Here is a 23,975-nt window from a genome sequence, read left to right as displayed (position 1 = left end):
ATGGATAACAAGTCATTTTTATCTTCTATTCCTTACCAAATGCATAAAATGTCTCAGGATAATTTTATGGCACTCAGTCATTTCAATTTAAATTAGGGCTTTGTAGTCATTGCTTAAAAAATCTTGTGAGCCTGGCTGGCATAGTTCAGTGGATTGAGTGCGGGCTGTGAACCAAAGTGTTGCAGGTTCGATTCCCAGTCAGGGTACCTGCCTGGGTTGCAGGCCATGACCCCCAGCAACCACACATTGATGTTTCTCTCTCTCTCTATTTCACTCCCTTCTGTCTCTAAAAAATAAATAAATAAAGTCTTTAAAAAAAAAGAAAAAAAACATCCTGTGAGGTCTGGCATCACTCAGGTGTTCAAAGTCCTGAGTTAACTGCTTCAAGTCTCTGCTGTGGTTTGATTCTGTAGACCCAGCCAACGGAAGCTGAACTGAAAAGCTTGCATTGTATGTAGTGGAAAGAATTCAAGCTAGCTTTGATTCCCAATGGGAAGCTATTGGGTAACAGTGATAAAATGCCAAAAGAAAGGATATCCTTCCCGCTTTTCCCTCTAAGAAAGAATGATACATTCTTATTTGGGAATCAAGTCTTTGTTACATTGTTTGAATAAAAGGAATAGATAAATTGATTTTTTTAATCTACATAAACGAGTTGGAGAAAAGAGAGTGGACAAAGAGACCAATGAAGAGAGAGATTGTGCCAGTCAGTGTTTCGGTGAGTGAGAGACGGGTGCATAAGAAGAGAAGAGAGTTACAAAAACAGAATTTGGAAAAATGTCATTGTGTTGAAAAGGGCTAATTATGCTATTGCTGACATTTTTGTCTCCAAATTAATGAGTAGCGGTCATTAATGAGCACCAGCCTTCCCTTAAAAAAGAAAAACTATTAAAAATTTAAAATAATCCTCAAGGCTTTTGGAGTCAGATCAGTTGTTGAAGGGGGTGTTCTGCCTGTTTATCTGTTTGCTTAACCCAACAGAGTGCCCAAGCATTCTCTCAAAGGGGCGATTTTTGCCCAAGTCCCCTACCATGCTGAGCTCAATCCCCTCAGGCCAAGTTCAGGTCCAATTGCCCAAGTTGGCAGCTAGAACTCTTCACAGTGAGGGAAGGGGTGTCACTGTCAACTGAACAAACTCCAATTTAAAGGAAAAGTACATGAAGTTTCTATTAGGAGAAAAGCTAAACTCGAGTGCTCATTCAATTTCATGGATCTGGAGTGAAAAGTGACAGAAGCCCATGGCCACTGTTATCCATCAAATGATTTGCAATCCAGGTTTCAGCGCTATGCTCCAAAACCGCTCGCCTACTCTCCAGCCTGCCGCTACCACTGACTGTTCGGAGCATGCTGCCCTTTACTCAGCATTTTCTTTGATCCCCAACCCTGACTTTTATTTGCCAAATGTCTCTAAACATTCATAGGATCAATTAGTCCCAGGAGCTTGTGTTAACATTAGGGCACATGTTTCTGACTAGAAATTTCAAAATTGGCATGAGACTCTAGATTTTTCTTGTTTGTTTTTTGATGTTTTTTTCAGGTTTGCTTCCTGTGTGGCAACCATTCAAGACCTGGCAAGTCCATGTCATTCGGGCAGATGAATATTCACGGAGCTGTTGGGATGTCTGACATGCCTTTATTCAAGGGTGGGAGAGTCACACATACTGCAAGCCACACGTCTCCCTGCCTGTCTCTGCATAGCACACGTCACGGCCCTTGCTCCCTAGCGTGGCACCCAGCAGGGAGCCCCTACTGCCTTCTTAAATACTAGAACAAACAAAGACGGCAAAAAGCCAGAAAATTATACAACATAGCATGATTCTGTGCATGCGAGCCCACTTCATGTGATGGGAACAGTTTCTTGGATCCAGTCTCAAGGCTGTGAGAACACCACTTATCAGGCCCATTCACGGCCATGGGAACACTGCTTCCCTTAGTTACCCAGACACCTGGGTAAGGAAGCCGGACTCCCTCCACTCACCTTATACTTCTCTAGCCATAAGCCATATTCTATGCTATTAAGGCTTTTTGCCCCAAAACAGCTGAATATGTTTCAATGGCTTATAAACAGAAAAATATCCTAATAAAAATCTGTCCAATGGGTAAAATTTCTCTTAATTTAAAACTCAAAATACACCTGGTACATTGCTCATTTGGCTCTTGGCACAACACATGTGTAGATTTACCAATAAATCATGAAACTGGAAAATTTTAAGTATCACTTTGTGGGTGGTATCTTTGCTTTTTATAGCCTTCTATGAATACAGTTTGAAGTTTTTCCCCTTAAATGACACAATCTCTTCTAAAATTGGCTGTTGAATGGCCAACTACATAAGACTGAGAAGGAATCTGGAAATAGAAACATTTCGACACACTGAACTGAAAAAGATAAATTAGGCATAACCAGTTTACTTAACCACGTAACCTTTCTCCTTCTCTTCTTAATTCTGTATTTAGACTTAAAGGAGACTTTCTGCCTCTGCAATACCTGGAACGCAAGAATATAAATAGTTATGGCTTTCTATTTTGAGGATAAATACAGCCCTATTTCCATACCTTGTTCAAGAGAAATATTTCAGGTCCAGTTGTGACATTTTACAACACAGCAATACTGAACATCACCATCCCAACTCCCAAAACAGAAGAAAAGAAAAATATACCTTTTTCGTTATTCTTTTAAACCGTACTTCAGTAAGAGATTATAAGAATGCTCTCTGGTTATGATTGACCAGTGCAATGGAGTTTTACTGTGAAACTAATCTGTGTTTGTTGGAGAATTCACCACGTCCGGCCTTGACTAGAACTGTGGGTGAGGCCGAACAGCAAGTATGGGATCTCCGTTAGGGAAAGAGAGGGGCTGGAGGGAAGCCCATGGGTCACAGGACAGCCGGAAAGAGGGGGCAGCCTTTAGTCTGCTGTCCTACACCCCAAGGCTCTCTTCCACCACTGGTTTAGGTAAGGAAACTAAAACAATATGACAATGTATGTTTTTTTTCAAATTTTCTGTGAGAAATTGAAGATATAACATTACCTTCAATCAGAAAAAAATATAGCATAAAGACGGGTTTTGACTACTGATATTTTACTACTGACTCAGTTTAGTTTTGACTTATTCAGGTGTCAGAGGACACCAAGGGACTTCCAGCCCATGGGCAAGACAGTGGCCAGCACAACGGGATGTGGCACCAACAGTTTCAGCCGCAGCCAGAGGGAAAGCAGGCACAGCAGGAACCTGGTGTCCCTGACGCTGGGCACAGCACCTTAACACAGTCAGTGACAAACACAGCAAATGCAGCCTTTGCTGTGTGGGTCTCCAGTGCCAGAGCACGTGTGGTGGGCATGACCAGTGGTGCACATCAGCAGCCAATAACCACAGGACACCAGAGCAGAGTGGAGCAAGGGCTGGACACGGTATCAAGTACGTGTGGCCTGCATACATGAGCATGTGGGATATACCATCTAAGATAAAGATGGCATCTGAGGGCATCACAATGATTAAGAATGCTACACAAATAGGGTCATAAATTCTAGATTTCTGCCTTGTGTAGAATAAAGCTCGTGTTTAGTTGGAATGCATTAGCAAGATGTAATGTCCTCATCTGAATAGATAGGCATCCATTCTCATTAGCCAGTACACATACCACAACAGCTGTTACAATGTTAAGTATCACTCTGGGCAGAACAGAATTCTCCCTTGTCCCACATAGCTTTTGAATGTTCACTGGACAATGATGTGGATGTTAAAGCCTATTGCTAATTATTTGAACCTAGGGCTTGAATGCATTTTATATGTCAACCCCAAGCATTGTACCCACTTTTAATACACTGAATTTTGCAAAATGCAATTTCATGGTCAAGCAAGGGAACACTGTATTTTGTTTTTTGCAAGAGTTGTTTACCATTTGGAAAGACACATCACCAATGGCAAAGAGACCCATGGAATCTTAGTTTCCTTACAATACAAACACACTGATTTGAATTTGTTCATATCTGTCACATTTATGATGATTCAAAACATAAGCGGGAACATTTGACCATTTCATTACACCCTATGGTGTCATTATGCCAAAACAGTAACGGCATCATACTGATTTGTTGAAATCATGTATATAGGTAAGTTATAGATATTTCCTTCCAGATTAACCAGAGGTCAGTAAACATATTTCTCATCAAAAGAGAATGTGAGGCCTTCTAGGGGTGGGAAGATGGCTTTAGGACGACCCAAATAAGGCTGATGGCACGATTTTGAGGTGAAGGGGCCTGAAGATATTGAGTACAGGTAAGACAAAGAAATATTTTTGTGACCATTTTAACATCCTAGTTTGATTCTCAAGTTAGTGAATTTTGAAAAACATGGTCCTCACCGAACTAGATAAAGTAGTGGTTAGCAATTATTAACTAATACTTATGAAAGTTACTTATTGAAGTAACAATTATAATTGTTAACTTTGTGGGTTGCTGGCTCTGTGCAAGGTTTTGTTCCGAGTACCTTAAATGTATTAGTTCATTCTGTCTTCCTAGCAATCCTGGGAGACCATCATTACTGCCGAAGCACTGGGCTATGACACAGCCACAGTGGGGTTCCCACATATGCAGCCGGGCCTCATCTGCTCTGGCCACTACCCAACAGTGATACGCAATTGGGTCAAAGCAACTACTCGTTCTGAAAACCATTTGTGAGAACCATTAATTCCACACAAATCGTGTATTTTCTGCATTTATAAATCCACCCCCCCAGACTGGTTCTTTATAAACCAGTTTGGCAGCACAATCAGTGAATTCTGAACACCATCCAATAAAGGACAAAACAGCTTCAAAACGCTAAGACACTCATTCTTGGCCCTTCCAAGTGGTCCAAAGTGGTTGCTGTCATTCCAGACACCCAGACCTGAAGCTGGTGGCTACACCTCCATCTGAGTCACCCCTCATCCCAGGCATACAGCTACAGTGTGACATTTGTCATAATAAATTTTATGTTTTGCTTAGAAAGGTTTGCTTAGAAAGAGAGGATTAGAATCAGCATGGTGGCATGTAGGACAGCATGTGAGGTATGGACCTGCTTCTTTCTAGCTGTGTAGCCCGGGGGTTCTCAGAGCTTCAATTTCTCTATCTAGGAAGGCAATGACAGTGTCGGCCCCCAGACAGTTACACAGGGTTAAAGAACCAGTACGTAAGTACTTGACACAGTGTCTGACACTTAATAAGTAAAAATTAACATGACCTCTCATTATTTTAGGGTAACTTATCTATAAAATGACACTGTGGCACAAATCAAGAAGCCCCACTATAATTATGAAACAAACCCAGACTAGTCTGGTTGATGTCTATGTATTCAGCCTCCAACTCTGCATAATACTTGCCTATTTCTCTCCGGGTCGCAATGGCTCCAACAAGAGCAATACATATTGTTGTGACAGTTTTATGTTAATGTGGAAAACTGAAAACGCCATTCATTTTTCCCCAAGTCAACTCACAGATATTAATATAGAAACAATGCCTTACATATTACTTTTATAGATTTATAATACATATTCTATTTTTTTTACTAAGCTTGATGTTTTTATATGCTTTACTAAGTATGCTGTTTTATTTTTTACACATTCTTTTTTTACATATTCTTTTATAAAGCATTTTCTGGACAACTCTATGTGCAAAGAATAGTCAGTACAATTGTCCCTACTTTTCACGTCCAGAGGGGAAGTAGAGATGGACTACGTACTTTCCCCAGGGCCATACAACTGTGGTTAGCAGCTGGGTGAAACTAGAATTCTGGTTTCCTCACACTCAGGCTATATGATTCCTCACTTCTGCCTTCCCTGGGTGTAAAGTTAGATTTCATATGCCTCTTAGATAAGAAATGTTATCATATGTACTTTCTTATAGAGGCTTAGAAATGAATGAGGCAAGATGGGCTTTCAAAAGGCCCTCTCAATTAATGTGGGTGAATTATCCACTTTCCACTTTGGGAGTAACTTAGCTTTTTGATATGCTACACATTTTCTTGCTAAATGACTATCAACACTGGGATTATACTGCTGCTATGATCCTACCATTTAATTAACTAAAATAAGTAAAGAAAAAGTTCCATATTTTACCATTAGATGGTGCTAAAAGAAGTTTAAAGAAAATAGTCCCAAAAGTTACTGGTGCGATGAATCACAGGATTTGATTGGGGTTTACTATAAAACAGAGTTCGTGGTTCTTTCCCACACAGATGCACACTCAACCCATCATCAAAGAGTAACACATCTTCCAGAGCTACCCTGCTCATTCAATTATACTTCTGCCAACTTCAACTACAAAGGAGGATTCTAAGATTTTATCTAGGGGAATGAATGTATTTCCCTTTGTTTATAGCTTGCTACAACTGTCATGTTGGGTCTTTATCAATATGTGTTTCAACAGAATGTGTCAATTGGAAGACACTGCATGCTTAATAAATTCTGTTATTACTTATCACAGTTACAATGAGAAGTTCAAGAGACTAGTCACAGCAAGCATCATCTTCCCATCAATAATGTATTATATATCATACACTATGTGAAACTGTGTACATTACAGTTAATATGTCACTTTAGTGGGCTTTTATTTTCTAATATTAATGATATCTTGCAAGTTAAAAGTCAGGCCATGGCCCTGAACATCTATGACTATGAATGAATAAAGCCTTGAGTACCACAACTTTACTAACATTTTCTCTGACAATACTTTTAAGTTTTTCTTGTTTCTGTTCAATACCATTGGGAGAGAAATTATGTTGAAGTTCAACACCATATGTCCCCAACACCAACTACTTTGACTTTATATTGTGTGTGTACATATAACAGACAAACTAATCAAAGTCAGAGAAAAGTTCTAATTTGCTTACTGGTTTCCCTCACAAAACAAAACAAGCATGTAAGTTTCAGGATGAGCTTTCACCATTCCATCAGCTAAGTCCTGGAACCTGAGTTTGTTCCACACACTACTTGACCCAGCCCTTGAAATCTTCAAGTAGTGCATCCTCCAGTGGCTTAAAAATAAAAAGTTTGGCCGACTTCTATAAAAACTTTTTCATTTATTTTGTAGCAGGTTATGTTATTTAGGTAGCTTATCAAGACTTCAGAAACACTGCTAATATTTCTGTTGCAAAAACAGTGGTTCAGGAAGAACTGATAGAGGAAAATCACTGCTTGGGTGATGTGTTTGTGGAAGAAAATGCAAACAAACACAGTATAGTTTATTCTGGCAGGCTACATTCTGAGTTGTGGGATAAGCTATTGGTTAATAGATATAGGCTGAATAAACAGCACAAACAAACTCAGGAAGTACAAATATAGTTTACTGCATTTTTATTATTTGATGCAAATAAAATGTTTTAGTATGCAGCCCAATTTCACTGTTTCAAGTTCTTCATGTGTTAGCAAGTTGTTTTTGGCATTGTTTAGATACAACACTACTTGCCTTTGTTCATCACTGAAATAAGTAAACAGAGGACTACTGGAAAGAGACAACAAAAGTGACTATCACTCTTATCGCCTCTTCCTTTCTGGTCTGTTGAAAATCAGAATTAATAATCAGAATCACACAGAGTGTAAGTTCACTGCACACTGTTGCCCCTGGTGTGTAACAGTGTTATGCACAAGATAAACTGTCTAAGTAAAATAAGTAAATATACCTACAAGACAGCACGAGGGATAGAGGTCATAATCCAGAAATGGAGTGTTTTACCCAATCAGTTCAACTTTAAAAGGTTAAGACCTTTTAAACTTTCCCTACCAAAGAGTAGAGGGATGAATGAGCTCCCTCAGCTAGTCAGTCTTTAGCACAACTTCTGATAAGTTAACGAGCTACCAAATGTTTACTGGAAAATGTCCCTTTCAAACAGATTTGATGCCAAATGTGCAAACTATAAATCCCTGAGTGAGACAAGAGCAAGAGATACCTTCGGGTCAGTGAGATTGGTCTAGATTCTCCCAAAGACAAGGAAAAGTGAGTCTTCCAAAGCTCACACTCATCCACATACCCCAGTGCCAACAGCCACATTGATCTTCCTTCTCATCTTGCCAGTGACCAGCCATGAAGTATCCTAGGCACACTGACAAGCTTGCTCCTCAGTCTTTAAGAAATGCCAAGTGGAAGGAAGAATTATATAGCTTCCAACTAAGGCTACAGGAAGAAACAGATATATTTCTCCATTTTCAAGGAAATGAAGCAAGGCTATCATTTCCCCAAAATATTCATTTGATTTTAGCTGTAATTAGTTAATTTAGAGATTTACGGCTCACAGGGCCAGTGGTGAATGTTATGAATAGGTGAGCCTGGGTAATTACTGCATTTGCATATTCAGTAGTTTCCATGTGGTTCTGACTGGTCTGCAATGTTGTCTAAAATTCTTATTAATAGAATTACCCTCACCTGAGGACATTTCTTCATTACTTTTTTTAGAGAGAGATAAACATCAGTGTGATTGGTTGCCTCCCCTGAATGGACTGGGAATCAAATCTGTGACCTTGCATTTATGGGAGACACTCCAACCAACTAAGCCACACCAGCCAGGGCTCTTATCAATAAAATTATTCATTCGGGTTGAAGTATGTCCTATGGGGGAGAAGTGTACTTTTGAGAGGGGAAAAGAGAGCAATGCTAATTAACTTAGCATAATTAACTAGCTCTGGAGAACAGATGCAAGGTCTGAGAAATGTGAGGGTTGGTGTTCAAGGTGGGAAGTGAGAACCAAGCCTGAACACAGAAACGCAAATCCACATATAGACCAGCAGAAGGACACTTGGGTAGCTAGTGGATAGTATTGTGCTCTTGGTGCTAAAGAGAAGGAAACATAAATATTTCCTTACTTTAAAGTGATTTTGGGGGTAGAGGGGAGCAGTTCTGCCTAAAGAATTTCATGGGCTTTATCATAACCAATCAATAAATATTTATTAAATTCCCATAATAATAGACATTGTCTGTACAGCATCTCTTTCTTCTTTTGGGGATCTGTTCTCTCCTCTCCATATGGATTTGGTGAAACTGCCAATCCAAGTTCCCTGCTTCCCTCACCCACCCCTAGTTGTTATGGGCTGGTTTGTATCCCCTCAAAATTCGTATGTTGAAGTCCTAACCACCCAGTAACTCGGAATATGGCTGAATTTGGAGAAAAGGTGTTTAAAGGTATGATTAAGTTGATGCCACTAGGGTTAATTGAAATGGGATGGCAATAGAAGAGAGGGCAATAAAGTGTGCTGTTGAAGGGACAGTGAGGGGAGGAGATGGCTTGGGCAGAGAGTTAGGTGAGTAAACAATGGGAGACCAGGGAGAAACACAGACTGCCTCAGACTATGTGGGTCTTAATTGCCACCCTGAGGAGTTCGGTGGAGTGAAATGGTTAAGAGGATGGGCTCTGGAGTTGTACTGCCCACGTGCAGATATCATGTGTCAGGCATGTGACCCTGGAAACATCACCTCATTTGGCCACAGACCTGAATAAAGTAGGAATAACAATGAATCTCCTTCATGGAGATATTGTAAGTGCTAAATAAATTAATATGTGTATGTATATAAACATATATTTTAAAACATTAATATATATGTTATATAGATATATAAATAGGTAAGATATATAATAAAAATATGTTTATTCTTAACCACATGGTTGAATATAGTGAATATTTTTGTATGCCAATAAATGTAGATATCCATCATTTTTAATATCTTCATAGGTTTTACTGATAAATGTGACATAATTTGTTCACATTTGAATTGCATAATACTTTAGCATGTAAACATTGTACATCAATAGAGAAGTTATAAAAAATTGTGCAATTCACTAAATTTACATTTTTCTTTTTTTTGGTTTATTTGAATTTTCTATTCTCATAATTAATGTATATTACTGGTATAATAAAGTCATAATAAAAAGTAAAGGTAAGCCCTGGCTGGTGTAGCTCAGTGGATTGAGTGTGGGTTGCAAACCAGGCATCGCAGGTTCAATTTCCAGTAAGGGCACATACCTGGGTTGCAGCAACTGCACATTGGGTCATGGCCCCCAGCAACTGCACATTGATATTTCTCTCTCTCTCTCTCTTTCTCCCTCCCTTCCCTCTCTAAAAATAACTAAATAAAATCTTTTAAAAAAGTAAAGGTAAAAGAATATTTAAAATGCATGTTTGATCATTTTTAAAATTTGATTTCTATTTTCATTAACTTCCTTCTCATGAGTGGTCAAAGATCACTAAACAGGATACAGGAAAGAAAAAGAATAACATGCTAAGAATTTCTGCTAACTTTCATGTTTGATAAATAAAAAGAATTAAAAAAAAAAAGCATTCCCCATACCCACTGACTGCCGTTAACTCTCTTGAGACCACAGTTCTTTATCTGGAGTTACAGACTGAATTCTCCCGAGCTTCTAGGGGGCTGGGCAGTGTCATGAAGTTGCCTCCTTGGGCTATGTCAGGGAGAAGAAAAGAAAGGGCAAAGGAGAGAAAGAAGAGCGGAGGATCCTACCCGTTATTGATCAAAACAATTCCATTTCTTCATTAAATAGAGCTACCGAGATTTCTTTTGAGGTTTGGAGTTAAAAAAGAAAAATAATCCACCTGGCATCCACTGTAATCTAAATCAATGATCTTTCTTTCTGATTTAGGTTTCCTGGCACTATCTCAGATGCTCGCTCTTTCTTTCACAGAATCTGTGGAGATAAAATGCTGAAGCACAATAGTCAGCAAGAAGTATTGGATTTATTTCCTCTGCCCTAAATGCAGAACCATTAAGGTGAAGAAAACTGTCTAGAGAGTTAATCTATAAGTAGTAGTAAAACATTACTGGGTAAGTAAAGAGAGCAAACTCTCACCATTGTTTTCTTACTCCATCCTTCTGGCAGTCAGCACTTAGCTTCTCCTCTAAAGAAATGGTGAACAAGTATTTACAGCATTTGGGGTTGAAATGCCTAAGTGTATACATGTCCATATCCAGCCTACATGAATGAGGATCAACCAACAATGTAAGAAAGTGTTATGTTTATCCTTTTAGACAGCAATGAGGTGATCAGTCTCTTGACTGCCATGGTAATCACCTAGAAGTTGGTACTACATCATGTAATTCACTGACACTAGTCTGCCTTGTATATGTGTAATTAGAGTTCTCTACTTATTTCGTAAATGCAAATATCTTATTTCTCAAAATGGGTAATTATATCTTAAAGTAATGAGACAGTATTTTCCCTTTCTCTTGTCTCTCTTCTCTATGGCACCAATTCAATATTGAGCTCTTAATAGGTAAGCAGATAAATCTGTCTAAGCATTGCCAAGACACTCTGATGATGGGCAGAGCTCCCATTCCACAACTCTAACTCCCTCAAAAGTATCTTCTCAAGTCTTTCATTTAGAAATATTAGAGTGACTATTATACAGCAGGAACTATGACCATGTACTGAGCTTGAGAAGTGAAAAATAAGGAAATCTTAGTTCTTGGGGGGTGGAGATAAACACATACAAATACAGCTGAGAGATAATGTGATGGCTATAATGGAGGCTTTCACAAGGTTCAATAGGAACAAAGTGTAAATCTAGCTCACCAAATCAGGTAGACTTCACTTGGAAGACACTCCTAAGTAATAATAGTTTAAATTTTCAAAACAAAGTACATATACAAATGTTCCTAGTAATCATCTCTGGGTTGGTGAATTCAGGATATTTATTTTCTTTTTCATATTATCTTCATTTTTAGAACAATATGCTCAGTTTGGGAAAAAATGTATTCTTGACCTACCACTTGACTTTTCTGAGACCTACAGTTGAATGACAGATTAAGTTCCATTTCCTGGTGTCTTACCTATCCCAACTAAGTGCTGGCTGGCTAAAGTGTTGGAAGACATTTTTTTTTTACCAACCACAACCAAACCATTAGCACACTCTGCTGGCTTTTTTTTGTGAAATACATCCTAACCACGGAGGAGAGGTTCTTCTCTACCTATCATGAACTGAACAGAGCCTCAAACTACAATTTACTTAGGATCATGAAAGTCTGAATCTATCAGCCTTAGAGTGCATGAAAATGCCTCTTATATTCTTCTATAATGTGAGTGCGAGGAGTAGTTCTTAAATTTCTGTATGTATTTCATAAGTATTTTAGAGAAAAATTAGGAGAGGTTGTTTCAGGTGCCCCTGGCCAGTTGTGGTGCTGGAGGTACAGTTTGTTGCAGGAATAGTTTGACTCTTTCCATTTTAGCAAGTGAAGAAAAAAAAATCCTTGGATGTAAACGCCAACTTCTGTGATTTTCTCCAGTGTTTGTGGTGTGGAGCAGTGAAATGAGATTGCAGGATGTGGTATAGAAGAAAAATACAAATGTTGGAGGTGCTTATATGGAAATACTTCAACTGGCAGACTAAGTGGTCCAGGCTTGGTAGAAAAGAAATTATGACCAAAAAATGGCTGACAGACTTGGAGAAAGTAGCAGACTTAAGAGTATCCAAAGTGCCATTCAAGATCCAAGGCTCAGTAACATTGGATAAATAAAAGAGCCAGAAAGGTTGTGATTATAAAATGGTGAATTAGTTTAAGCTTTCAAAGACAGAGTAGTTTTCCATGATGCAAGTTCCTGAGTAAGGCTACAAAGTAGGATTAGAAGTAAAGATCATGGATTTAATGAGATCAAAAAGCTGTGAGGTTAGGATGGTAAAAAAGTCATCTGTACAAACATCATTTTGGTAAGAATAGTGGTAGATTTATAGCAGAGAGGAAGAAGTTAACTCAGGTGAGGATAAGGTTGAATTATATGGTGAATAATCAAGATGTTGGGAGGTAATAGTAAGAAAAAGTAGTGAGGAGAAGTTGACAATGCCTCCCAAATCCAGAGATTAAGGTTTTGGTAGAAAACTCAGCTTCATTGTTCTCAGAGGTTAACAAAATTATTGTTGTGTGAAGAAAATCAAAGCTAGAGTTCCCAAGGGTTCAGGGAAATGCAAAGATGTGTCAAAAGAGGGAACATAGAGAAGTATGAGGATAAGGAGGTAGGATCTATAAAATGCAGTTACAAGAGACAATAAAGCAGGGAAGGGAGACATAAGACAACTGTAAGTTTCTGATATTTTAACATTGCTGAGTTATATCTGGGTGATGCCATGTGGTAATGGCCTGCGTTTTCCTATGTCTTTGACTCCTTTTCTTAAAAAACCAAAATGGGGAAATCCAGCCAAGATGGAGGCATAAGAAGATGTACTTCACTTCCTTGCACAACCAAAAGAAGGACAACAACCAATTAAAAAATGAAAAACAACCAGAACTGTCAGGAAATCAAACTGTATGGAAGTCCAACAACCAAAGAGTTAAAAAAGAAATATTCTTTCAGACTAGTAGAAGGGGTGGAGATGAGCAGCTGGGGCAGAGAGGATGCACAGAAAGGCAGAGGCTGAGTGAGGCAATGCCTTGTGGACTGGGGTATCCCACATTTACATGTGGATAAGACAAAAGTAACAACTGGAGAGTGAGACAAACCACACAACCCAGGGTTCCAGTGCGGAAAACTAAAGTCTCAAAACCTCTGACTGTCAAAATCTGTGGGGATTGTGGTTGTGGGAGAAACTCACAGTCTCACAGGAAAGTCCGTTGGAAAGGCCCATGGGATCCTAGAACATACACAAACCCACCCACTTGGGGAGTTAACACCTGAAAGGGTACAATCCACTTGTGGAAAGTGAGGGAAGTAACAGAAAGTGGGGCGAGAGCCAAGTAAGCTAGCAAGTGGTATTGTCCCCTCTCTGACAACACCTCTCCCACAGACAGCACCACAATACAGCAAAGTGGGTTGCACCGCCTTGATGAATACATAAGGCTCCACCCTTTACAACATAACAGGTATACCAATACAAAGAAATATGGCTCAAATGAAAGAACAGATCAAAACTCCAGAAAAATAACTAAGTGGTGAGGAGATAGCCAACATATCCAATGCACAGTTCAAAACACTGGTAATCAGGATGTTTACAGAAATTGAGTATGGTTGCAAAATAAATGAAGAAGTGAAGGCTATACAAAATGAAATAAAGGAAAATATACAGAGAACCAACAGTGAGGGGAAGGAAACCAGGACTCAAATCAATGATTTGGAACAACAGGAACAAATAAACTTCCAACCAGAATAGTATGAAGAAATAAAATTTTGAAAAAATGAGGAGAGGCTGAAGAACCTCTGGGACAACTTTAAACATCCCAACATCCAAATCATAGGGGTGCCAGAAGGAAAAGAGGAAGAGCAAGAAATTGAAAACTTTTATTTGAACAAATAATGAAGAAAAACTTCCCCAATCTGGGGAAGGAACTAGACATGCAAGTCCAGAATGCTCAGAGTCCCAAGGAAGTTAGATCCAAGAAGAAATACCCCAAGGCATGTCATAAATAATTACCTAAGATTAAAGAAAAGGAGAGAATCTTAAATGCAGCAAGAGAAAAGCAGAGAGTTATCACAAGGTAGTTCCCATAAGACTATCATCTGATTTCTCAAAAGAAGCCTTACAGGCAAGAAGGGGCTGCAAAGAAGTATTCGAAGTCATGAAAGGCAAGAACCTCCATCCAAGATTACTCTGTCCAACATAGCTATCATTTAGAATGGAAGGGCAGATAAAGTGCTTACCAGACAAGGTAAAGCTAAAGGAGTTCATCATCACCAAGCCTGTATATGAAATGTTAAAGGGACTTGTCTAAGAAAAAGATCAAAACTATGAACAATAAAATGACAACAAACTCAGAACTATCAACAACTGAACCTCAGAAAACAGAAACAAAAACTAAGCAAACAACTAAAACAGGAACAGAATCACAGAAATGGAGATCACATGGATGGTTATAAGTGGGGAGGGGGAAAATGGGGGGAAAAGGGTACAGGGAATAAGGAGCATAATTGGCAGGCACAAAATAGACAGGAGGAGTTAAGAATAGTGTAGGAAATGGAGAAACCAAAGAACTTATACGTACAACCCATGGACGTGAACTAAGAGGCAGGGGATGCCAGGGGTGGAGGGGGTGTTGCTGGGTAGAGGGTGGTAAAGGGATAAAAAAATGAGATAACTGTAGTAACATAACCAATAAAATATACTTTACAAAAAAACCAAATGAGCTATGTTAAAGAGTCTATATTTTTTGAGGACAGATACTGAAAATGAGGTTATCAAGCCTCTCAAACTTCTCAATTTCTTATGAATTTTTTATTTCATGTGCCAGGCCCCTGTAAATGTTTGGATGTGTGACATCTGTTATAGATAAAATTGAAACCAGGAAAGTCAGCATTTGTGCTACCAGAACCGATAAGCAGAGACAAGGATTGAATCTTTATGTGCACTTTATTCATATGCCAGCGATCTAAGAAGACAGTGGGTTATGTGCCCTAAAAACCATCTTAATATCTCATCTCAAGCCAACCTTTTTATAAGGAGGAGTAGGTAAGGGGTTTGGAAAAAAAGTTATTCAGATAAGAGTTTCAGTTCAGTGGTGATTTTTGTATTTCTTTAACTGCTGACCAACAATTCTTTATCTGTGTCACAGACATTCCCTCCCTGGAACACTATGGCTCTGATACCATCTACACCTCTAGTGCTTGCTGGCACCCTGGGGCACAAGGTTTGAATTGCTTGTCAACCTCCTGGAGTCAAGTACGTCATGCATTCCCATTCCTGAAATAACAGCTTTCCACTTGCATTACTCACTTAAGCCTATCAACTACAACTATCAAAATCTATCCCTGAATTGAGTCACAGCATCAGACAACTAGTTACCTGGGCCCCACTGGTTTAGTCCCTAAACAGACTGCTGTGAATAAGCCTAATAAACTTGTTTTATTTATGAAGGGGATAGAGGGAAGATCACTTTGGATGCAGTCTCAATAAAGGATTGTATTTTTCAAGAACAAGAAAGGAAGTGGAAAGGCTAGCAGAGGATGCTAACTAACTTGAATTAGGCTGGTCATGGTGGAGATGGAGACAAGTAGATAGATAAGTAAGGTAAGCTCTGGGTTTGCTTATGACCTGAATGGGAATTTGAATGTACTTCCAGAAATTCTAATTAGAAATTCATTGGGTTTGTAAGATTCTTTTATGAAAATGCAAATATATCTAAGAGGCTTATGACTGGGCTAAGGGTGTAATTTAGCCTGCATTAGTTCCATCAGTGTGCTTTTTACTACCAACCAGCTGAAGTCAGTCATACTAAAGAGATGAAAGTTTTGCTTGGGGAAAAGAACGTTTTGCATAAAAGGTATAGTCATGTGTGAAAAGGAGGTGGAAGACTTTGGAAAGATAGGAGCCTGAAAGAGCATGCAGACAGGGTGGCAATGTTTGAGAGGACGGGGCACAGGCAAATTGGCCTTCCCTGAAAGTTTGCCTAATTGCCTCATAGAGATAAGTTCTCAATCTTCTTTAATACTGGAAATATCTCATTTCTTGTATTCTTTTAAAAAAGATTTTATTTATTCACTTTTAGAGAAGGGAAGGGAGGGGAAAAAGCCAGAGAGAAACATTGGTATGAGAAAGAAATAACAATTGGTTGCCTCTCATACACACCCTGACCTGGGACCAAACCCACAACCCAGCCATGTGCCGTGCCCAGGGAGGGGACCTTTCGCTTTGCGGGATGACACACAAACAACTAAGGCACACCGGTCAGGCATTTATTTTACTCTTGTTTGAAGAAAAACTTTCCTCCAAGTTACAGCAAAGGGGAAAAATAAAATGAAAGAAATAAAAACCCTCAAGTGGCATTAAGCAATGACAATTTCCATATTGTTTTGTTTATTTTTTTATTTATTGATTTTAAAAAGAGAGGAAGGGGGAGCACAAGCAGGAGAGAGAGAGAGACATCAATTAGTTGTTCCACTTATATGCATTGATTGGTTGCTTCTTGTATGTGCCCTGACGCAAAACCTGAAACCTTGGTGTATCAGGACAATGCTCTAGCCAGTTGAGCTAGCTGGCCAAAACCATGTTGCTTTATTTATTTTTTTTAACTTTTTTACATTGATGTTATCGAGAGAGAGAAACATCAGTTTGTCGTTCCACTTATTTATGCATTCATTTGTTGCTTCTTATATGCACCTTGGCGGGAGGTAAAACCCACAACCTTCATGTATCAGGACGATGCTCTAACCACCTGAGCTACCTGGTTAGGGCCATGTTGCTTTGTTTAAAATCAAGATAGACTACCTAATTCCCTGACAATATTGTACTGATATCATATGACAAATAGGAATTTTTAAACCTAAAATATTAAAAACAATCATCAGTGCCATGTGAGATAAATAACTATTATTGGTCAATGTTTAAAAAATAATTTCAGCCCTGGCTGATATGGCTTAGTGGATTGAGTGCCAGCCTGCAAACCAAAGGGTCATTGGTTCAATTCCCAGTCAGGGCACATGCCTGAGTTACAGGCCAGGTCCCCAGTAGGGGGTACATGAGAGGCAACCACACATTGATGTTTCTCTCTCTCCCCTTCTCTAAAAATACATAAATAAAATCTTTAAAAAAATCAATTATGTTATGTTATTTTTTAAAAGATTTTATTTATGTATTTTTAGAGAGGGAAGGGAAGGAGAAAGAGAGAGAGAGAGAGAGAGAGAGAAAGAGAAACATCAATGTGCAGCTGCTGGGGGCCGTGTCCTGCAATCCAGGCATGTGCCCTGACTGGGAATCGAACCTGCAATGCTTTGGTTCACAGCCCGCGCTCAATCCACTGAGCTATGCCAGCCAGGGCATCAATTATGTTATTTTTAAGATTATGTTTTATATTTGGTAGTAAATATCCACAATTGTTTAAAATCCAGTCTGGTTTAGATACAACAAAAGGTATTAAATTTTATTTATTGTTTTATTTTTTTCTTTATGTACTCACATGTTACTAAAAAATAATGGTGCTTATCCTAAAATGTTCAAAATGCTATCTCTGTGTACAAATTTGGGTACATTTCAAACTTCACATGAAGGCCACTGTTCACAGCTAAGATAATATTGCTGGAAAAAATGAGTAATAGCCATAAATTTGGCTCATTCCTAACCTTGACTTCTTGGATGGTGATGCTGCATAAAAAAGAACAAAAACAACTCAAAACCCAAATAAAACAATTCTCTGATGTTTTGTTTGGACATATATTTCAGATATGAAAAAAGAAATCCCTTTTTATCAAAAAACCAAATTTAATAAAAGGCAAACAAAATCAACAGCAACAAGTTTGAGCCAACTAAAATTTTTAAAACTTATTTTTTAAGCAAAGCATTATGTGGGAGGATAGCCAGGAAAAATTCCATGACTTTGTGCCTTTTGATGTGAGTTACAAATCTAATGGCAGGTAAACTGTTCGGTTTTAAAATGGAACAGGCTGTTAGTCTTACTTGCTGTCTTGAAGCACTCCTCTGCATCTGGCCCAACTCTCTCCTGCCGCACTAGCAGGGTCCCAGCATGCTTACCACTATGGTCATCCATCCTTTCTTAGCACCCCTGTCTTTATTTACTGTTTAAGATAAAACCTGAGACAACATGTCTATATGGGCGAAAGGCACAGTGGAAGCAGGGAATCTCAGCACTATTGATCCTTGCCAAACATCATTATTTTTATAGATTAGGAAACTGAAGCTCAATTAGGCTTTAAATCATGCTCAGCATCACACATAACATTTCAGAGATGGAAATTGTAAGGTAATCTCTGAAACCATTGAGACACGTCTCCATGTACCTTTTACATTTCTGCACATTGTGCAAACAGAGGCGCTGGCAATCTTTGCTCTGAACTATCTTTCCAAGGACATTTATATAGCAGATAGCCTTGAAATATAGAGGTGGTGTCTGACTCCAGAGCAAAGACAAGATGTTGTCCAATACAACAAAAATAATGTCTCCCTCTGGGGCAAAGGGTAGACATGTTCACTGCTTAGTATAAAATAGTCAAAGTCCCTAAGCTAGAAGTTCCTCTCTTGAACCGCAAACCACTAAGTATACAAGTGTCATCTACGCTCTTCACATCACCCTCTGGGAACTGGGATGCAGTGAACTGGTGCAAATGCTGAGCGTCTGACTGCAGCTACTGCTGTAAATAATAGAATCATTTGTCTCTGACCCAGGAGTCTTGGAGTCTCATGTCTCCTGCCAGCATCCATGAAGCTGTGGCAGGCTGACTTGTGAACTTGGAAGTAGGAAGAAATCTCAGACTATTCTCACTTTTTGACAGAAACATAAAATTTTAGGGATAATCAATCATGTAAAAAATACCTAATGAGAGGCCTTTTGCTTGATTTTTTAAATCTAGGATGATCCAGTTACCATTTTTTGAGCATTGTGTATTAACTATAATATGTAATAGTATATATGAGATTAGATTAGATTAGATATTATAATATCCAGTCAAATTACACACACACATAATATCTACTTTATTTTTTAAATTTAATTTGTGAAATGATCTCATTATCCTCACATTACAGATTAAAAAAACCCAGCAGAAGTCAAGTAGCAGAGCTAATAGGTAGCAGAGCTAAAATCTCTTGTTTCAAATTTGTGTTTTACCTACCTCCAAATAAAACACAGTTTAAATGGCATGGGCCATTTTGGTTTTAAATAAAATGGTTAAATTGTATAGTATTGTGTTTAGTTTTACTCTCTTACTTTTTTAATAGTACTATATGTTTAGGTAGTGACATACTGCTATCTAATATGTATTTAATATTAACCATTCAGTATTCACGACAGATACAATGCTCCTAATCTTATAAATGCTGAATTTATATTATATTATTATATAGTTACAGAAAAAGTCTACCACAAAAAGCTATGGTTTATAAGGTTTAAATCATAAAACAATGCTGTAGATATATTCTATTAAAGCTACACAGCTAAGAAAATATGACAGGAGAAATAATTCCATTTAAAAGGCTATATAACCCGTAAAAATATCTTGTTAGTCACAGAGATAAATGAAAAATAACACACTAGACAGAGTGGAGAAAGGACATTTATCTAGAACTTACAGATGTTCTGAAGAATAAAAAATGCTTAAAGTAAAGGGAAACAAAAAACTTCTTAGTTCTATGGAAGCAAAATATAAACTATAAACCTATAAACTGGTAATCCATTTCTCACCAAAAATGGGTGTGCATTCCTATGACACTATTCTGCTAATTCTAATGCTAAATAAGCTTAAACTCCTGAGTCCACCACTTTGAAATGTAAATAGCAACAACAACAAAATTTAAAATCTGTAGGCACTTTTCAAAATGTAAACATTTTTTTTCAAATTGCCTTAACTGTATTTCCAGGTACTTATTAGAAGTGTATTAGTGAAAATAATTATTTTACTTGCTCCTCACAGCAACATGATTCTTTTTTTATAAAATAAAGAACTATCCAACTGACATTTACAAAAGCAAAACAATGTAAAGATTATAGAGTCAGGTACAATTGTGATATAAACAGTAACTACAAAACCAAGTTTATACAGCTATCATTTATTAGACAAGTATCTTAAATCAAAAGTTTAATTGATGCCCTGGCTGGTGTAGTTCAGTGGATTTGGCGCGGTCACTGGTTCCATTCCCAGTCAGGGCACATGCCTGTGTTGTGGGCCACGTCAGGTCCCCAGTCAGGGGCATGCAAGAGGCAACCACACACTGATGTTTCTCTCCCTCTCATTTTCCCTCCCTTCCTCTCTGTCTAAAATAAGTAAATAAAATCTTAGAAAAAGAAGTTTAATCACTAATTCATTTTAATTTATTTTAATCCTTGGTAAATAACAGTAAGAAAACTGTAGTCTTCATAATGGAACATAACCAATGTTGTTAATATTTGGTGCGAAAGCAGAAACCTCATGGGAAATCTGATGGGTTAAAATATTAGTTTTCTGATTCCATTTGGACACTAATTAATTTTTGAAATAATTAAAGCTATGTGGATCTACATTTTAATTATATAGTAAAAAACTTCCTAAGGGCATACCTATTAATCATTAAATGAATTTTAAACAAGAAATTTGAAGAAGCTTACACTGATAAGTTTTAAAATAGGATATAATATCATCTATGAAGACTCGTATAACATCTGATGACATTGTTTTTCCACTTGGGGGATCTATGAGAAAATGAGATGGTAATTTTTATCCCAAACTTCTAATGTTGTCAAGACATAAAATTTACTAATTCAGCATCCTGTCTTAAAAACACAGACAAATTGAGAGGATTTTAGAAAGAAGAAACATATTTCTTAGGATCAGAATCACAGAATCACTTAATCATGAAGAAAAATATTTTTTTAAATGTCAAGTTTTCTTTAAGAAGTACTATAATAAAAAGCAGCAAGGGTATTAAAGACAAACATATAGAAAGAAAAGGCATATTTACCTAGAAAGGTAGAAAGTAAAACTAAAAGAAAGAATATTAATGTTGCACTCGTATTTCTTACTATCAAGTTCCTCCCATTGGCAAAACTTTGTGGATTCTAAAAGATTTGTGATAGTGGGATTTGTAGACAAAGGAGCTCAATATGCGGACCTGAGATCTCATCTGTCAGAGGGTATCTCTAAAGAAGCCTACGTATCTCACACATTTTTGCTTGAAGAAGCAAACAAAAGATTACCTGGAAATCTTGTAATTATTTGACATAATCCTTCCTTTCTGCAAAGCTGATGCTGTATTTCTGGTAATATGTTTACCTGAAAGGAATGAAAAAGATTCTAGTGAGCTGGGCATTTATAAATGCTAAACTCAAAGCAAAGGAAACACAGGTGCAAAGGTTTACAGAAGTGATACACCACCACACCCTGCCCTCAAGTATCTGCGAGTCAGCACTTAGATCCAGTATAATAAAGTGGTTTATTTGGTAACATAAAATTAAAGCCTTTCTTTTAGAAATCTTCAGAAATATTTGGGAATACTCTTGGAAAACCTTGCTATATTTCAAAGCCATATTTGCTAGAAATAAAAAGAGACACTATGTTCTTACGGCAAATAGCGTAACACAAGTACTTCACAGTTTCAAATTTAGCTTTGGAAAAAAATAGTGCAAACATACCTCAAAGTCAACTAAAGTCCAAAGTTCCAAAGGCACTCAGTGATTTGAATCACAGACATTTACTGGAAATTCAGTGCTAAACCTGTTTCAAAACTTCGTGATAGTTTTCACTTCATACTGAAGGGCATTATTGCTTCCAAACGTAAAGCCCAGTCATCAGAAAACTCTCTTTAACAAAATCTTGTTCTTAAAAATCTACATAAATGTTATTGCAAATCCATATATGTACCGTTATATATATTATATATATATAGTTTAACTTATAAAGATACAATCAAGGTAATTCTCTCCTCTTATGAATTTGCAGATTGATTAACTTGCTATTATCAACATAATCTCAAAAATAATTCCAGACATGGTAAAGCATTCTTAAAACCAACAAAAAGGGATCAATGTAAATTTGAGTATCAGAGTTATTTTCAAAGTTATTAATTACTTTCAAATTAATTCACTCTAAGCTAATAAAATACTGTACTTTCTCTACTGTGTCCTGCTGGCTTGATTAGATAAAAAGAACTCAGTTTCAGTTGGCGAAAGGCAAGGGAACCAGAAACATAGGTTGTGGTCCCACTTCTCGCCCTTAACAGAAAGGTAACCCTGAGCACATCACATGGCCTCTCTCACTTTTCCCGTCTGTGAAATAAAGCAGATAGACCCTTTGGTCTTTAAGTTCTACTTCTCCTCTAAGATTTTACCAATTCAATATTTCAATCATAGTTTTCGTTTATTTCTTTTATTAATGGTTTATTTGAAGTACTTTGAAACACCACAGCAATTCATTTGCTCAGTAAACCATCAACTTCAGCTCAGGCGGTGAAGCCCACACTTCAGCAGAACCCACTCTGTGAATCTGCACCAGCAACATTCCTGAACATCCCATTTAAAAGTCTACAAAGATACCAAAGTCTGAGCCACTTACATTCTTATTGCACTGAGAACTGAGAAAAGGACATAAGTGTAGTGCACAATAGATTTTAGAGATGCCTACATTTCTCAGATTTGAAAGTTTAAGACAGTTCAAAGACTAAATGTAGGAAAAGAAAGGTTTTCATAAAGTCCTAAAGTTTTCTATTGAGAATTCCTAATGTAACAGGGTGCAGCCAGGGCCCACCAAAGGGGGGATTTGTAACAGGGTCCAGAACTTGGGGTGTCCAGGAATATAGGATCCCCACCCCAACAAGTCTGGCTGCGGGGCAGGTCTATTGAGTTAATTTGCATATGAATAGCAAGCTAGCTAGGGATATGGTCATGACTTTGACCCATGATGTAGCTAGGAGGCAGCTCTCTGCATGAGAGCTTGGACATGGTTCACTCCATGCCAAGGGACCATGCCTGCCCAAACTTACTATGGCAGCCAAGAAAGGAATAAACGGTGGGAGTGCTGGCAGGTATAGCTGATTGTGGGAAGAGTTGGAAATGGGGTTACAGAGGAAGATTCTCGCTGGGGACTTAAACCCAGGTGGGGCAGCCATGCAGGGGTTTTAACCACATGGTTTTGGGAGCAGTGAGGGGACTCCCTTGACCATGCAGCTTAGGAAGCAGGAAATCAAGGTGTAGCAACCATGCGGAGCTCTCAGCATTTGAAAGAATGCAGGAGAGACAACGCAGGACTAGATAGAAGGACAATACAAGACCAAGTGGGAAGAAAAGGGATAAAAGGATTCTTGATGGTGGGCCATGAGGAGGTGCCACATGATTTTGGATTAAGAACTGGAGTTCACTCTGGCAACAGAGCTGATGGTGCTGGGGACTGAGGGAGACTTGCCCAGCTGAGTAGGAATTACTGGGAGGAACCAGGAGTCTAGCTGAGCTATGGACTTCTATTTCTTTTTCCTGAGGTGTGGCGCCCCTGACTGGCATGGTTGGGCAAAGAGGGGAAGACAGGACTGTGTTTGTGTGTTTGTGGGTGTTTTGAAAGGATTTGAGGATTTTAATGGTGACATTCTCCTATTACTCTAACC

The 23,975-nt window shown here is 38.2% G+C and overlaps 1 protein-coding gene across 1 annotated transcript in view; it reads right to left on the bottom strand.

The window, feature by feature from the left end:
* Positions 1 to 23,975, bottom strand: part of CPED1 (cadherin like and PC-esterase domain containing 1) — a 275,507-nt gene that overhangs the window by 183,272 nt on the left and 68,260 nt on the right. Inside the window, 2 exon segments of the mRNA XM_028525677.2 lie at positions 17,203 to 17,220; positions 21,580 to 21,655. Coding sequence (XP_028381478.1) covers positions 17,203 to 17,220; positions 21,580 to 21,655 — 94 coding nt within the window.

Source organism: Phyllostomus discolor, chromosome 10 (assembly GCF_004126475.2).
Source record: "Phyllostomus discolor isolate MPI-MPIP mPhyDis1 chromosome 10, mPhyDis1.pri.v3, whole genome shotgun sequence".
Taxonomy (NCBI): domain Eukaryota; kingdom Metazoa; phylum Chordata; class Mammalia; order Chiroptera; family Phyllostomidae; genus Phyllostomus; species Phyllostomus discolor.
Note: the sequence above shows the minus strand (reverse complement) of the source record. Positions and strands in the feature narration are given on the sequence as shown.